At 40.7% G+C, this 16,550-nt stretch overlaps 1 protein-coding gene across 1 annotated transcript in view; it reads right to left on the reverse strand.

The window, feature by feature from the left end:
* CPE (carboxypeptidase E) overlaps positions 1–16,466 on the reverse strand; it is a 57,018-nt gene extending 40,552 nt beyond the window's left edge. Inside the window, exon 1 of the mRNA XM_010084974.1 lies at positions 16,232–16,466. Coding sequence (XP_010083276.1) covers positions 16,232–16,466 — 235 coding nt within the window. The remainder of the gene's footprint in view (positions 1–16,231) is intronic.
* Between the last annotated feature and the right edge of the window lie 84 nt (positions 16,467–16,550).

Consider the following 16,550-nt stretch of genomic DNA (forward strand, 5'->3'; position numbering starts at 1 on the left):
CTTGATGCCACTGGCAAAGCTGTAATGGATTTCATAGTGGTCAGAACTGAAACCCGTATAAATTTCCATGCTATTTAATTTTAACTACATTTCTGGAAGATGCATCCATCACTGTGAACCAGTTAATGGGAAAGCTGGAAGAAATAACTCTTGATGTACACCTCTTAATAAACTGTTTCAAAAATTAAACGTGTGCTTCCCAATTTGCCAAGTAAACACGAGAAAATATGCTGCATTAATTTCAAGGTATTTTTAAACAACAGAGAGCAACACAAGGCCAACCCAAGGGAAAGTAAGAGAAAAGCAGGATGACTGCATTGAAGTCGACCTCACCTAAAGCAATCAGAGGGAAGAGTTTGATCCACACTCATGTCAACTCTGCACATTAAAATCTCAATAACCAAATCATTTCTGTAAAAATACTAATGGTGAAATTATCATAATATTTTGTTTGCTTCCTTTCACTCCTGTACACTAAGACCCTGTACACTTACTGCCTCTTGTACTCCTGTGCCCTTTTGCTCAGAGGTTTCTATTCGGACACTGACTGCAATGACAGATCCTGGTTTATTACAGACTGCACCAATCATCTCATCATCAGCTGAACCATGGGTGTCATTATTTGTCTACTCCCTTCACATATATTAATGTAAACATGATTTCTACCTCTGTTCAAAGCTTTGAAAGGAACATTTAATGACAGAGCTATAAATGGCAGAGGAGGATCCCCGCCTGTGGTTTCTCCCTGGCATTTTTAATGTACGTTTCCTTTTACAGCCGCAGCTGCTTCAATTTTCCTGAGAGTCTGCAGATGATCTTCCTACAGAAATTGCAAGTTCTGCTCTCAACCACAATGCTATAAAAAGATTGCTTACTAATGTGCCATGTTCTTGTTGTAAATTACAGCTACAGCTTCCTTCTAGATCGTACAATCCTATAATGCAGCTTTAAGGCTGGAGAAAACTGAAAGTCTACAGAATCTGCAGCAAAACCACATTTTCTTCAGTCTCTTCTGTTTCCTCTCCTCTGTTTCACCTTTCCTGTATTTTGAGAGGCTGCCTTTAAAAGATAACTGCAGTGATAAAAAAAAAAGAAAACTGAGGGGAAAAAAAGATAGCAATAGTGAAAAGAAAGGAAGAGGAAGAAAGGAAAGAGAAACATGTTTTAAATGAATCCTTGTATCAAAAAAAAAAAAAGCCTGCTTTCCAGGATGCAATGAGTTTAAATTACAATTGGGAACTCATAAGGGTTTCAACCTAAATTTTTTTTATACCAGCAATAGGGTAAGGTCTATCTAACTCAATGTCCATACAATTAATTTTAATAGAAACAATCTGGGAAGTTCCCCCAGATGAGAGGCAGCAGCAAGCAAACTAAATTGTTCAGCTCTGGATGCTCACCTGTCCTTTGCAAAGTACAGCTCTCTTATTAACTCTGGTTAGTAGAATGATGCTCAAGGTCCTGCCTCACACCAATCTACTTCATGCTGGAAAAAAACTCATGAGATCTGTGATCTATATTTAAAGCAATTTAAACTAAATTTTGCTACAAAGTGAATAAGGAACTTACAGAGACACCATCCTCTGTTCTAGCAAGTACTTACATAGTGCATGAGTAAGAGCAGAAGACAGTGCCACTAGTCATTAGAGAGGACACTAAAGAATCCTTAAGCAGGACCTCAAACAGGAGACTCCACCTCCTCTGGCCATGTCAAATTAATATTCTTGGTTTAGTTTATCCTAATCCTTTAGATTCCGAGGAATGTGAAAATGAAAACTGGATTGGGCTGCACTAACCAACATCTCCAGTTTCTGTGGTGTTTGGGCAAAGGATTCCCTCTCACAGGTTCCCATGAGCTGTGCAAGCACTATTGCTCCAGGGTCCCAGAGGGTAAACTGAGTGAGGTTCAGGCAGAACAAATACCTTTCTCAAAGCTGCAGAGGAAGTCAGAGGTATAGATGGGAACCAAATCTCTTCCAAGTCTTACCCAAGCACTCCACAGTAAACTTATATAGCGATTTCACTGGCATTACTGGAATAGCACTGGCATTCTATCCAAAGGTGCAATTTGTCTGGGACAAAGCTTAGGAACCATAAATCTAATAGCAGCTCTGTTTACATTTAGAAAGAGCATTGCTGGAGTCTTATATAGATTCTTTGTACAGGAGACATTTCACCTTCTGATTCCAACCACAGGTTTCTGAAATTGCCCCCATACTATGGAATTGCATTAATTAACGTAACTCACTGAATATAGAAAATAAATGCATTGTTAAAATAGATCTATTGGTTCTACAGATCTATTGCAATGGTATTGTGAGAAGAATTTGACATTAGCCATTTATAGCTCGTTATTTCAAAAGCACATTTCCATATCATCAGTTTTCAGGGCTACCAGTAAAAGAGATCACAAAATATATGATAAATTAATCTATGTTTATTCCACTTCACATTAACAACAAATTTAAAGAATTGCGTTGGATGCTCCAGACAAGAAAGCCTAGTTGCAACTATTTCAATTTCAGGCAGTCCAAGTCACCAGACTTTGCAACTAAGTGTAATAGCCCAACTGCTGTTCCACAGGTTATTGTTTCTTGATTTGATCATCTTTCCTCACACTGAAATAATCTGTGACTAGTTTAATCAGCTGCAGTAGGCTCATTTATGTGCTATGGGAATGCAGCAAGAATTGAAGTGACATTGCATCCTTGGAAATTAACGGAATGCAAGAAAAAACAAAAAAAAAGTTCAGTCCCAGACCATAAATATTGATACATCAAATTTCAGCATCTGGAGAACTGAAACAAACCAAATACTGTGAAGAAATGAAGTAGCATCTGGCCAAAGTAGACAGCTCCAGAAATTAAGATTTTGAGTACAAGTAATTTTCAAGAAATTACAACTTCTGATTATAAAACTGGAAACCAACAATTATGGTTATGCCTACACTGCTAAGGGCACCCAGGAGACCCCTCATGCCAAGCAGCGTAGGTGGCTTACACCCTTGCTCCTCAGGGCTAGTCCCTTCTGACCATCCCCATGGCTGGTCAAGGCTATGATGGGCCCCACGGGGTGTCTTTAAGGAGTAATTACTTGTGGGTTTATATAGTTCAAAGTGCCTGTAATCACATGAGGGCTGTGTCACAGCTTCTCAGGCTGATTTTAATAGCACAAGACTGTGAAAGTGTGTGGCATAGCCTCACTGTGTTGTGAGAGTAAGTAGCTGTACGTGGTGCTGTGAGACACGGCGGGGTAACACCAGCACACCGCTCAGGGATAACATGAGAAAGCAGTCCTGCTGCAGTCCTGCCTGTACTGTGTTGAGACAGGTCTCGGGGCGAATGGCTCCCCAAAACTGCACCCAAGCTTTGTCTCAGAAAGAACTGGATGACCAGCTTTAAAAAAAAAAAAAAAAAAAAAAACAACAAACACAAGGAGCAAACTGACTTGTAAAAAAGGAACTGGGGGCTGGGAGTGGACTGGGGAGATAAGTTATTTGGCTTTCTTCATGTGTCCTGTATTCATTCTGACAGAGTTAAAACAGGACTAAGCTGTAAAAACATTAACCATCAAATATAATCATTCTAAAGCTATAGGAGCTAGGACATCCATAACTATGCATTTCTTGGTTCTTGCATTTGAAGTGAAATTATACGAAGAATTTATTTTGGCATCAAAGTCAGAGTTCCAGAATAAAAGCTTAAAACCTAAAGATTTGTGAAATAGATACCAAGTCCTTGTTTCATTTTTACTATTTTACTACACAGTACACCATCAATATCCAAGAAATATCACATCAATACCTGAGGACAAGTGTTAACACAGCTGCAGAACACCACTAGGAATGCTTTCCATCAGTAACTTCGGAACATCGGTAACTTGAGAATGTAAAAATGCTTCCATTCCTATGCTTTCATAGCATTTATTATCAAGATTTAACTTTGAATTCAGTTTGGTTTTAAGCCTGTCCAGGAGAACAAAGCCTCCAGCTAGTTTTCCCTCAAGCCACTTTTCCTGTGATGCTCATCCCACAGACAGACCTCTGCACTGGAACTCATAAGCTCCGACAGGAACGTTTTCTGGCTATTACTTGGTCACCCGTTAACCATCCATGTCGGTCTGGGGAAAAACTCTTGAGAATAATTAAGTATCATGATAATAACTATCAAAGAAATTGTGAAAATTTACAAGCGTCTGAGGAATGTCAGCACTGTCATATAAGCTCCTTTGGGAGATAACTCCCACTCCAGAGTGGCATTAAGGAAAGCAGATGAAGGCTCACAGCTATATATAGATCAAAGACAAGGTTTATCTTAGTCTCTGCATACTGTCTTTCTCATCTAATACTTTGCTACAAAACATGTTTTCAATGGTATATAGTCAAACTAAAAGAAAATATTTCTTCTGGAAAGCAGGGACGCTGAAGTAACCTAGAGGGGCCCTGTTTGGTTAGACCTTAGGTTCATTTAACTCTACAACATACTTTTCCTTAATATACAATACGATCAGCAATATGACCTCGTGCTTGTTTGAGGTGGTGGAGCTGTAACTCCCAAGCAGCTTCACAGTGTACAGTGAAAAGGATTATTTTTGAGAAGAGGAACACAGCTGCCTCCACACACACACCTGAAGAAACACACAAAAGTGCAGGTTTGTGCAGTGAAAACTTTAAATGTGCACTGAGTATAAAACAAACTTCTGAAATTCCCTGTGTCGCTCCCCAAATCCCCACCTCATCTCTGTACGTGCTGTGACTTTTCAGAACATTTTTAGAGCATGAGGCAGCTTTTCAAAGACCTCTTAACTCCTGCAACTTGGCGTACGAGCATAAATCAAACCATGTTGGCCAACTCTTTCCATAGCAGAACTGCACCTTTAAAAAACACCAATGCCAGATGGTCTCAGCATACAAAGCAGCATGAGACAACATATTAATGCTACTCAAACAAGCAACTTGTACTAGCAGCACACCAATGAAATCAGTGTCAGGCTGTTAATCCTCTCTGTCTCCATGGCAACATCTATTTCAGACAATTCTTCAGTTTTCAAGTCAGATGAGCTTGTTGGCCCTTAAACTTCTCTATTCAAGAGGTCTTCACTGTCAGATACTTTTTTACTTGATATTGTGAAATACAAATATAATAATATTATAATACAGAATGTATTTTTATCAGCTGCTCCATGGAGTATCAAGGAACAGATGCTCCTTTGTTTCTTTATAGACTTTTCCACTAAAGATCTGTACTATTTATTTCCACTATGGATTTGTTTCCCTAACCGTAACACTTGCAAATATAGATGTCTCTGTTGCAACTCTACCTACCAGCACTGGAAAAAAAAAAAAGGAGAATTGATACCTTCTGCATCCTCCTCTGCTATCAATGCAGATTTTTAAACAACAAAAAAAATGTATATCTGTAGCAGGTAAACAGGGAGAGAAACTGATCCTTAAGTTCCCTTCCAACCCTAACCATTCTACGATTCTATGATTCTCTTCACCTTATGTCCATTAGCATCGCTGAGTCAGCACAAATACTGGGGCTGTTTGCTACTAGGAAAAATCTGGCAGGAACCCAGTAGGAACCCTGTCTTAAAGGTAGCTCAAATGCTGAACCACATGCTATCTATCAAGTACATATATACTGTGTATGTGGCATTGCCACATGCTAACCCACAGCATAGAAGATGAGAACCTATGCACATAGAGGAGAACCTGAGGCACAGGGAGAAGATGTACTTATCTCAAAAGACAAGAAATACATGGCAGAGCCAGGAAAGAAGCCAGACATCCTTTACCACAAGACTGCTTTTCCTCTCTGTGAAACAACTTCCTACAATGACAATGTTCAAAATTTAAACATGAGATAGTCCAGCTCCCAGCTCCACAGCTTTTTTCTTCTCTCCATCCCACTATGTACCGATGTCACCAAAAAGAATAAATTTTATTCAGAAAGGCATAAACTTTGATCTCTCATTCCTTAACTGCAGACTATTACAAAATTAAAGTCGCATTTAGCCTTCTTCCTTAAGGGCACACAAGCCAGTTGGCTTGCACATTAGGATTTATAAGCCTCCTGCTTATAATGAAGATTCAGATGTACAGCTCCCACTGACTGCAGTTTGATTTGTGGATGCTCAGCAGCTGGGTGGGAGGAGAAATTAAAGCCCTGTCTGGCTTATATCAAGTGAAGATCAGACATGGAGAGTCAGCTTACCACAGCCATAAAGCTCCCTTTGAAGTAAAAATTTTTCACATGTAGAAAATGTATGTTTAGGTTGTAGACTCATCCCACTTATAGTTGTAAAATTGTTCTTTTGTGTAATAAGCCAAAATGCAGAGCCAGCCAAAACCACAATACCTTTAGTTTAGCATAGGAAAAAAGGTTAATTTTGAATGACAAATGTGCAAGGAATGCAACATAACAGTGAAGGACAGCAATGCATAACTGAAATACAACCACACCATGGGCTCCCTTTACTTCTGAGGGACACAAAAATAAAAGGACATTCAAATGACATGTCTTGCAGCTAGAAATCTCAGGGGAAAAACATGCAGTAATTCACACACATGTTTAGTTATCCCTAATGTGATGGCGTAGGAAACACAACTATGCAAAAAGTTTTGAACTTTGAAGTGTCTCACTGTCCTTTCACTTTCCTTGTATCTTCCAACTATTAGTTTTATTTCTCATAAAAATTAGTACATGATTTCTCTCTTGTTGGAGAACTACTATGGCAAAAGTCAGGATCATATTTTCTAAATACCAGAAAAATCTACCAGATCATTAGACTGGTGTACCAGGGAGGACAATCTTGCCAGGAAAACAGATCGTTAAACCTTGGCCAGTCGGATGTCCCACCTGATCAAACAATTCTTTCCACTCGGCTTTAAGGCAATTCACACCTAAGGATAAGTATTCAAAATAGCATATGAGGGCTGCTCTGGCTGTAGGCAGGCTCTGCAGCCAGAGCAGTATTTTTCTTTGGTCAAAAATCAGGCAGCTCATGCTGTACGGTCATGAGCAGCTCTGTACAAACAATTACTATCTCAGCTATAGCTATCTCAAACAATGGCTATCTCAGTCCTTGTACAAACAAAGACTATCTCCATGGGACTTAATTTGTGAGTAATCGAGGATGTCAGGTTTTTGCTCATAATTCAATATGAACAACTACCAGGAAGTATCTACTAGCTTATACAGCTATAAATATCTTGCTTTGGAAAAAGAATTAATGAAAAACAAATGTTTACTGCCTTTGAACTGCCAACCACAACTTTATGATTCAAGATTCTCTCTTACCTGGTCATTGTAGCTACACAGATTTCTAATGTATGCCTTTGCATTGAAGCAAACCCCACCGTCCTCTTACAGGCACCCTGTTACCTGCTGCTGTCACAGGAAGGTGTGGCTGGAGCTGACTGAGCTAGCACACTGGAAGAAACCTCCACTCCAAAGGGAAGGGCACTGTGGACCAAGACCACACTTTTACTCTAGTGCCCTCATCCCCAACAGTGCATCTGAAAGGAGTAAGCGAGGTGACAACTTCAGTGCCACAGGGCAGATACCACATCATGACACATACAGCCATTTCTTCACAGTATGGCAGAACTCTGATTCCAAAATCCCAAATCCCAGCAAGTCAAGCTGCTTTTTCCAGCACTGTTGTTCTGCAGAGCTCCTAACCCACTCCCAATACAGCACCAGCTTTCAGTATTGAACCCGAGATAATGCATGCAGATCTATAGCAGCCAAAAGAGCTCAGATTCATGTCATACAGCAAATCAAACCTGCCCACTCTGCCACCATTCTACTGAAAAGGATTGGGGTTTTTTTTCAGTCTTTTAACTACAAATACCTTTGGTGTCTTCATTCAGCCTCAGCATACCAGAAAGTAAGCTTCAAATATAACATCCCAATCCCACTGAATTCACCGAACTCTGGCTTTTGATGTGCACCTTACTCCAAAATGAAGTATATAAAGTATACACCCTTTACTCCACTGCTCATACCTCTACCCATCACTTTAATTAACTGACCCAGTACCCTTAAAGTACACACTGCAGTTTTCACTTTTCCTTGATTCACAAAATTTAAAAAAAAATTAATCTACAAACTGCGGCGGGATAAAAGAGCGAACTCCGGTAGGTGGTGAAGAAGAATCACTTTATTGCTCTTTTACAACTACTTTTATAGTCTTTTACTACTGTGAATATGTCATCTACAAAACTTTTTATTGGCTACTAACTAAAAACAACACACTATTTTCTAGCGAATTCATTCCCTTGTTTACCTTCCAGTCCGTTCTCCTTCCGGCCATGTCAGGTCCTCCATCACCTCCTCTTCCATTTCACTTAAGGGCAAAGCCTTCTTCTCCCAGTCTCTTAAGGGAAAAGCTTCATGTCCCGGAAGTCAAATCCTAATTCAGCATCTTCTCGTTCCCCTACAATAAACCTTCTTCCCACTTTAATTCCCAACTCAATCAAAAAAAAAAAAAAAAAAAATGCAAGACTCTGTGGTAATACATGAACAACACTTTTATTTAGAAAGAAAACGTAGACAAAAAAAGATGTGACACGACTTTCCTTGTTTTAGGAGGAACATGAATTATAATAGGCATGAAGACTTAATAGCATAAATTAATTTTCTGAGAAAAGATCAGATAGGCTTCATAAATAGTACGTTTCACAAAGCAAGCATATAAAGCACAACAAGGTACTTTAGATGATGACTTATGAAGGCTGGGATTCATCAGGTCTTAACCATAAGCTCCTGCACACGTTCCTAAGTTAGAAGCCTGCCCACTGTCAGCTCTTCTTATAGTCCGTAGAGAAAATAGATGTTTTTAGAGGGCACTGCAGCCCAACCAAGAGGTCTACCTGCTAACCAGCAAAGGAAGATTATAGCACGAATACGCCTGCACAGCACATAGGCCTATAAATCACATACCACCTCTGAAAACAAAAATTAGGTGGAATGAACACAGAACTAATTCTAAATTTGTTTTATCATTAAATTATTGGCTGAGCCTAGTAGCAACTCCATTGTTACAACCAAGAATTAGTGTTTATTCTGAAACAGGAAGACCCGTCTTGCACTTTTCACCATCTGTGTAATGTAAAGGGTTGAGATATTGATCACCAAATTATAGAAAAATAAACAGTTTCTCCTGAATAAAGTATTAAGAATTAATATAATCATGAGGTCACCTTTTGATAAATCACACAATTAGAGTTTGCTGCCTTTAACAAAATGTCTCACACAGTCGTAGGAAATAACTGTGCTTTATAGACTTCTCACTAATTCTCTAGAGTTCACGTTAGTGTCACCATAATAAAACATCCCTTTAATCCCAACCAACAGCAACACAGGCTCACCTCCTGTTTTCACTGGGAACTGTTAAGGCATTCTGCAGATGTGGGAGGTGATGACAACTCTTCTCTTTAAAAGAAATTACAGTAATCGACTCTTTCAAAAGGAGTGGGGTTGTCAAAACCAGCCTGGCTTAGATCAACAAACTGAATGTTCTGCATACTCAGACTAATTTTAAGCCTGAAAAATAAAACTGCCTTCTGTGGAGCCACATTTATTCTTTATGAGAACAGCCCTTTTCTCTACAGCTTGGTTGCCCTTTCTGTTATTCCAGCAAATAAAAGAGAAAGTTCTGCAAGCAGTAGCTGGGAACTATAGTGTTTTCACAGGTAGCACACAGCCTTTCTTAACCCTTTCTGAAATGACCTAACAAAAAGGGAAGTCTTTAAATACCTCAACCAGTGATGGAATCTGGAGCATGGGTATTCCACCTCTAGGAAACACTGCAGAGACTGCCTAGCACAGCTGCCTAACCACACTTACTGGGAATTTCCATTGACTTCAATGGGAATGTGAATGGCATTAACAATTAGCTGCAAATGTGAACTATAAATGTGCCTATCTCTCCTTGATCTTCACTAGAGTTTTGTGAACACATTTTTCTCTTGGTATTCTCTTCTATCTCTATGTTTAGCTGAACACTAAAAGTGAGATAGGACAAAATCAGAAATATTAAGGAAATACTATTTATTTAGAAAATAAAATATTAAAGAAGAAAAATTATTTGCAAAACACTGCATGTTACTTAGTAGATTCTAAAAAAAATATGAAGTGATTCAAGGCTTTTAAAAATAAAACAGATTTTTTTTAAAAAACTCACTCAGTACGTAAAGACAGCCATCTTACTGCCAGCAAATCCTACAGCCCTCCCGAGACCTGCACAACCCACACAATTCTGCGAAGGACGCTGGCCATCCCACTCTGAATGCAGGCAGAGTTAAAATCGTGCTGACAGAGACTACCCCCGGCCAAATCCTGGCTGGGAGACTCCAGGGGGACTACCCTGAGCTGCACGACAGTCCAAAAGGGATTTCTCTGGGAAGTTAATTACAGCCTCTCCATCTTCTGCAGAATGAGCGAGGCACAAACCGCCCCAGATTCGCACTCCCAGAAGGTGGGTTGGCAGCACATCCCCTGCGGCGTTTGATAGAAAAGCCAGAACGTCCTCACAAGCTCTGAAAGAAAATCTGTTCCCTGGTGCACAAAGGAAAGAAAAAACCCAAATGCAGAGGGCTATGTGAATAATAGGCTCAATCACAATTTCTGCATTTTATTTCATACATCCCTGTAGAGGCCCCAGCAGCTGCCCTGCTCACGCTCTGGGTTTGGCACTGCGGGGGCTCTTGTTCCCCTGCTGCCCCAAGAGCAGCTCACCCTTAAACAATCACAAAAGTAAGTGAGGAGACAAGGAGGGAAGTTGAACCATAGCTAAAAGAAAAATGTGACAGCATAAGGTGGTCAGCACAGCACCTCCTGTACTCCTGACACAAAGTGTTTTGCTTGTATCCACCCATTTACAGCCCCTAGCTTTACGCACCGCAGCTGGATGGGTATGAACTCGGTGCACTCGCATTTGCCAGTGACCAGCCCCGTATCCTTCAACACCTCCCTTCAGAAAGGGAACGCTAAACGAGTGGCCATTGATAAAAAATTGAGTTTGCTTAAACCTCAAGCACGCAAAAATTAGGTTTGCTCTTAAATATCTAGATTTAATAAGCAGCTCCTGCCGTACAAAATTTGCATTAATGTTCCGCAAAACTGGGAAATATTAATAGGGCTCATCGAAGAGCTCACAAGATTTTTACTTGCCAATTCCAAGCGTAAGGAAAAGAAGCTTTAGAAAATCAAGTGCAATTAAGTGTAAGTGATAAAATTAGAATGGTTGCATCTGATGACATCACTGTAACCAAGAGACAAGCTGCGTGCTTTCTGACATCACCCCTGCTAAAACATCCAAGTGCTGCGTTTGCCTGTCTGAAGTGGGGCAGCCCACAAGACCCACAGGTGATCTCAAGCGGCCTCCCCAATCTTGGGCTACTGCGCCAAGGCAGCACAGCAGATTCCTGCCCACGCTGGGCTGAAATCACGACAGCCTCCTACAAGTTTGTTTCTTCTTGCTGCTGCCATTTCTCTTTTTCAAAGAGCAGCACTTGCTCACAGTTCCCTGGAAGGGCTGCAGAGTCGTTTAAACTACAATCATTTAAAAAAAGTAAAAAATTGGGTTTGTGCAACAGTGAAATACAAACATTACGAGCAACAATTTTTTTCCCTGTGAATTTGTCGGCTTATCACAATTTCTTATCACAGAAAGCATTAGCGCACATGGCTGACACTACAGCTGAAGGAGGGAGTGCTTCAACGACAGAAAAATCCTGTCTGTACTGGCAGGCAAACCTTGGACTTCCCCATTCATTAACATACAGCAGAGGCCTGAGGTTCACTTCTCTTTTAGTCACCTTTTAACTATGTTTTTGCAGGAGGAAACAGCTCCAGCACTGCAGGGCTGGAGTGTGAGAAACTGAGCACCTAACATTGGGTGACTTTTGGGGGGACCAGTACAAGGAGCTGCACTTTGGGAAGTCAAGCAGCTTATTTAGGCTCAGTGCCAGCAATGACCCACCCAACCCATTTCCTCACCGTGCCAAGTGGGGTCTTTGATAAAGCCACAGGTCCAAGGATGAATGTAGCTGAGTTGCACCTTGTAAAATCAACTGGAGTCACACCCGCGGGGTCCTGCAAATGCTCCAAGTCACAACTGTGCTGCTCACCTCCTGCCTCACCAGCTCACAGAGCTTTGTTGTTCTTCAAAACTGAAAAGTCCAAAGTATGTAATTTTCTAGAAAATCCAATGTCTCACTCACCTACAAATAACCTCTTCCTTCTATTTAAAATATTTTTAAAGATGCTTGTGGGGAGAAGGATGAACCATAAAATCATTAACATCAAAAAAGCCCCTTTAAAATTAAATGCTGCTTTGAAAAAACATGAAATATTTTGTTTCAAAAATGCCATTTTTTCTGATATTTTCAGGATTTCTGTTTGTTTTTCTCCAGCATGAACAATTTGATGAAAATTACACAAATTCATAGATCATATTGTTGTAACAAAATCCATATTGTCATCCATCCTCTCTCCCTTCCTTTTCATGCCAAAGTACTTTTCAGAGCCTGTACCTGTAACACATGCAACCAGTCAATTAATAAGCCTTACTTCGAGGATTTCTTCACAAAACACTGAAAAATAAACACTATAAAAATCTTTGTAATTTATTAAAAAAAAAAAAAAGAGGAGTTGAGAGAAACTTTTATCTGCTATTTTTTCAAGTAAAGAAAAAAACCCCACAACCTAGGAATCTTGAAAGTGTCTAAATGTTCCATTCTCACATTAGAAGTGAAGTGGTAATGGAAGGGACTGATCTTGCAGCACCGAAATGAATGGTGTAAGTGAGTCTGAAGTGGCAGCATGCCTAAACAAGTGGCTGAACATTAATGGTGGAGGAACCGCTTTTGGCATTAATCAATTCTAATTATATCTCACTGCTATTAAAGAATACAAACTGATGCTCAAAATGAGTTTAGTTATGGTAATAAAAAAAGACTCAAGAGATCAGCATCCATTGGGTGTTTGTTCGATAGAACATGGGCTATCCAAAGCAAAAGCCTATTTCCTCTCTCAGGAATAGTCAGTATTCTCCTGCACCTGAACTAAGGCAAAATAGCGCTCAGTCTGTCCCAGAAATAATCCGTGCTTTACCATCAACTGTCCTCTGTTTTCCCTTGGTGCATCATCAACTTCCCACAGTCACTTTCTCCTCACTTTATCTTACCCTGTTGCCTGCCATCTTCTGTCAGCTTTGCCAATTTTTGGCCACCACAGAGACAAAATTGTATTTTCTCACATAATCAAAGCTACTCCAAAACATTTTGATCACTTCCAGCCTAGGTTCATGCAACACCTTCTACACCTAATCACTGACAGAGTCTCATTCAAGTCTTCCTCTGCCTTAACCACCTGGTCCCCACAGACTCAAAGTGAGGTTACTGGCATGGAACAGCTGTCCGAGTATAAAACTGTTGGTTAAAGTTCAAATATCTTCCTCTCCAGGTTTTGCTTCTCCATATTCAAGGGCTTCTTTTTCATGAGCAATTGCAGGCTCTACTCTCCCATATGGGTGCAATATCAGCCTAAAGAAATTGCTGTTGCAAAAAACCAAAATGGCAAAATACGAGACCAAACTCAGTTTGGCACAAACTAGAAGGGAAGCACAGGTTGTGTGTTGTTCAAGTTTGCAGAGAAGGCAGCGCATTCCCTGAGTACTTAATGTAGGATCAGAAACTTTAGGCAGTCTCACGCTTCTGGCATTTAGCACGTCCCCTGGAAGAGCTCAGTGAAGGATCCGTTCGCATCTTCCAAGTGACTAAGCCGGGTTTCTGAGATTTGCCAAGACACTTTGTATGCTTATGTAAGAAACCAGACTGGCTCATATGGAGTCATTCTAGTTTCCAGTGCAGTATAAGGACTTGTGAAAAAATCCTCACAATGTCTATTTACCCAGCAAAAATGGGTCCTTAAATATTTGTTCCAGTTGCTTCGTTCACTAAAGGATTTGTTCCGGTTGCTTTGGAAGTTTAAAGCATGTTTCCAAAATTTTCTAGTTTCTCTCAAGCATTTTTTTCAAATAATGCACATATATTACAAATTCCTTTTCAAAAAGAGCAGATATTCCAAAATTAAAGTTTATTTATATGTTTGCATATGATCAAATGCATTCACACAGCACTGCACAGCCATGCATCTGCGGGATCAGGCAATGTTTGCGTGCACGTGTGGTATTTGATTTACTCAGTACAAAGCCTCTTTACCCAGTACAATGAGTCTTTACTGATGTTCTGCTGACACTTTCCTGATTTATTTTGTCATCAACTTGCTCACTAAGTGAACAGAAATATTTTTTTTTGTTTTCACAGTGGCTCACTAGATAATTCTGTTATCATCCCTGCATACTCATCAGGCTTCTAGAACCATGAGCTCTCTACAGATGGTAAACCTAAGGGTCACAACATATATTTCATTTATACTTATATATATTTAAAAATAAACCCTGTGACAGCCAGGATATCTTGTAGGAACAGATTATGTTCAGGAATAACAACTTCTTAGTCTGTCACGAAAACAGAAAAAACAACTAGATGTGTGTGTGTGTGTCCATGAATCTCTCTTATAATTTTTTTAATAACAGATGACAATAGATGAGATCCTGATCCTGTAAGCTTTAATCACACAAAAATATCCTAAAAACCCTGGGAATCAAGCATGGATGCTCCGAGTGAGCGAGGATCCCCCCTCAGGTATGAGCTGCAGAATCAGGCTCATTTTTCCTGACAAGGCTGATACAGGGCTCCACTTCTTTTACTGCATGACTTGAAAAAGCTCACATAGAAAAATAGACAGTGCTACCGCTTACTACGTTGAAGAAAGGGCACATTACTAAGAATAAAAACACCTCTAATGCAACCACTAGCATAATATGTAGGTGCTGAGGCTCTGTAACAAAGCAGCAGGGATGTTATCAATGCTGTTACAATTATTTCAAAGGAACACAACTGTAACTAGGCATGGGAGGGTCTGTCTCATTGCCCTTCCTAAAAAGATCCTGAGCTTCTCTCATGTGCCACTGCAGATAGTGAAAGCTGCAGTGGCCCTCCGCTTTCTGAGAAACGCTCAATACCTCACAGAATGAAACTGAGGATTGAAATAAAACAATGAACTTGCTCTGGTTAAAGTCCTGGTTAATCCTCTGCAAAACCCACTATTTTCAGTATACACCACTAAAGATTGCCAGGACTCATCACATTCTCTGACATGTGATTTGGACATTACAACACGTGGCATTTTTGTCCATAGGGCTCCCTTTGTAAGGGACCAAGCACGTTCTAGGAAATGCTTCACATTCACTGTAGCTTACATGTGGATGAAATCCATAGGAAATTCTCTTTTCTGCAGTTTGTTAACACTCACTGATATAAGGTTGGATTCTCTTTTGATTGGGCTCAGTGACAAACCCTTTCACACATCACTGACGCCAACAGAAGCAGCAGCGTGTCTCTAGGAAGAGTCACAGCCCCATCTCAGACTTCACAGAGTGCTCTTTTTGTCCCTGTTTCAGCTGGCTTGACAGAAGTGCCACATAAATGAGCTTGTAGCAACTGTCTCCCGACAGTAACACAAAGTCGCAATAACAATTGTGTATCATGCTAGTGTGTAAATAGATTAATTCTTAGCTTCAGGAGGATCCTTCATATCAATATGGTGATAAATCACAAGGGTATTTTTCAAATTTCACTGCAATTCCTACATTTTTCATTTCAAGACAATGCTTTGCTACCAGGCCTTCCTCTTCTGTCTTCCTTATGTTCCATATCCTACGACCTCTAAGTTTCATCAGAAGCCCTAACGCAGTCAGTAAAAATGTAAGTCCCTTGAGGATGCAAAGCAGGGTTATGTTCAGGTCGTAAAGTACAGCATTAAGCACTAAATGTATAGACCAAATCCCCGTAGACCTACAGAATCCACATCTCCAGCTAAAAATCACAGGTTTACAGACCTGTTCGGTAACCCGCCAAGGGAAATGTGAAAACACGACTGCAGTCGGCTTACGGCTGGGCCTCAGGTACTGGGCAGGTTTCAAGATTAAACCTTTTTGAATACAGACATAAGTGCTACTATCAGTTCTGACACTGGAAATGGTGAAAAATGCATCCTCGTAGGTGTACAACAAACACACAGTGCCCATCGCATCCCCTTTTACAACAAATGTCTCAGACCCCAGGTGCACATCACCACACATCCCGAGACATCACCGCAAGCGCCCGCAGCGCGTGGCGGCGGTAGGGTTTCCTCAGGCCGCCTGGCCGTGCCACGCAGCTCACACAGGTACACACATCCATAGACACACACATCCACCCCCAGCGCTTTTTCCCCGGCAGTCTGGTCCATGCCAGGGCCGGGGAGCCAACGCCTCTCCTCCCCGCCCCTCCGCACCGGCGCTTCCCCGCAGCGCAGCGGCAGCGCGGTCACATCCCACCACCGCTGCATCTTCCGCTGGTTGATGGGGAATTCGAGCGGTTCTCCCTGCAACAGGCCGCTAAATCCAACCACAGAGACACAAGGACACTTGGC

The sequence above is a fragment of the Pterocles gutturalis genome, unplaced genomic scaffold (assembly GCF_000699245.1).
Source record: "Pterocles gutturalis isolate BGI_N339 unplaced genomic scaffold, ASM69924v1 scaffold23860, whole genome shotgun sequence".
NCBI lineage: Eukaryota > Metazoa > Chordata > Aves > Pterocliformes > Pteroclidae > Pterocles > Pterocles gutturalis.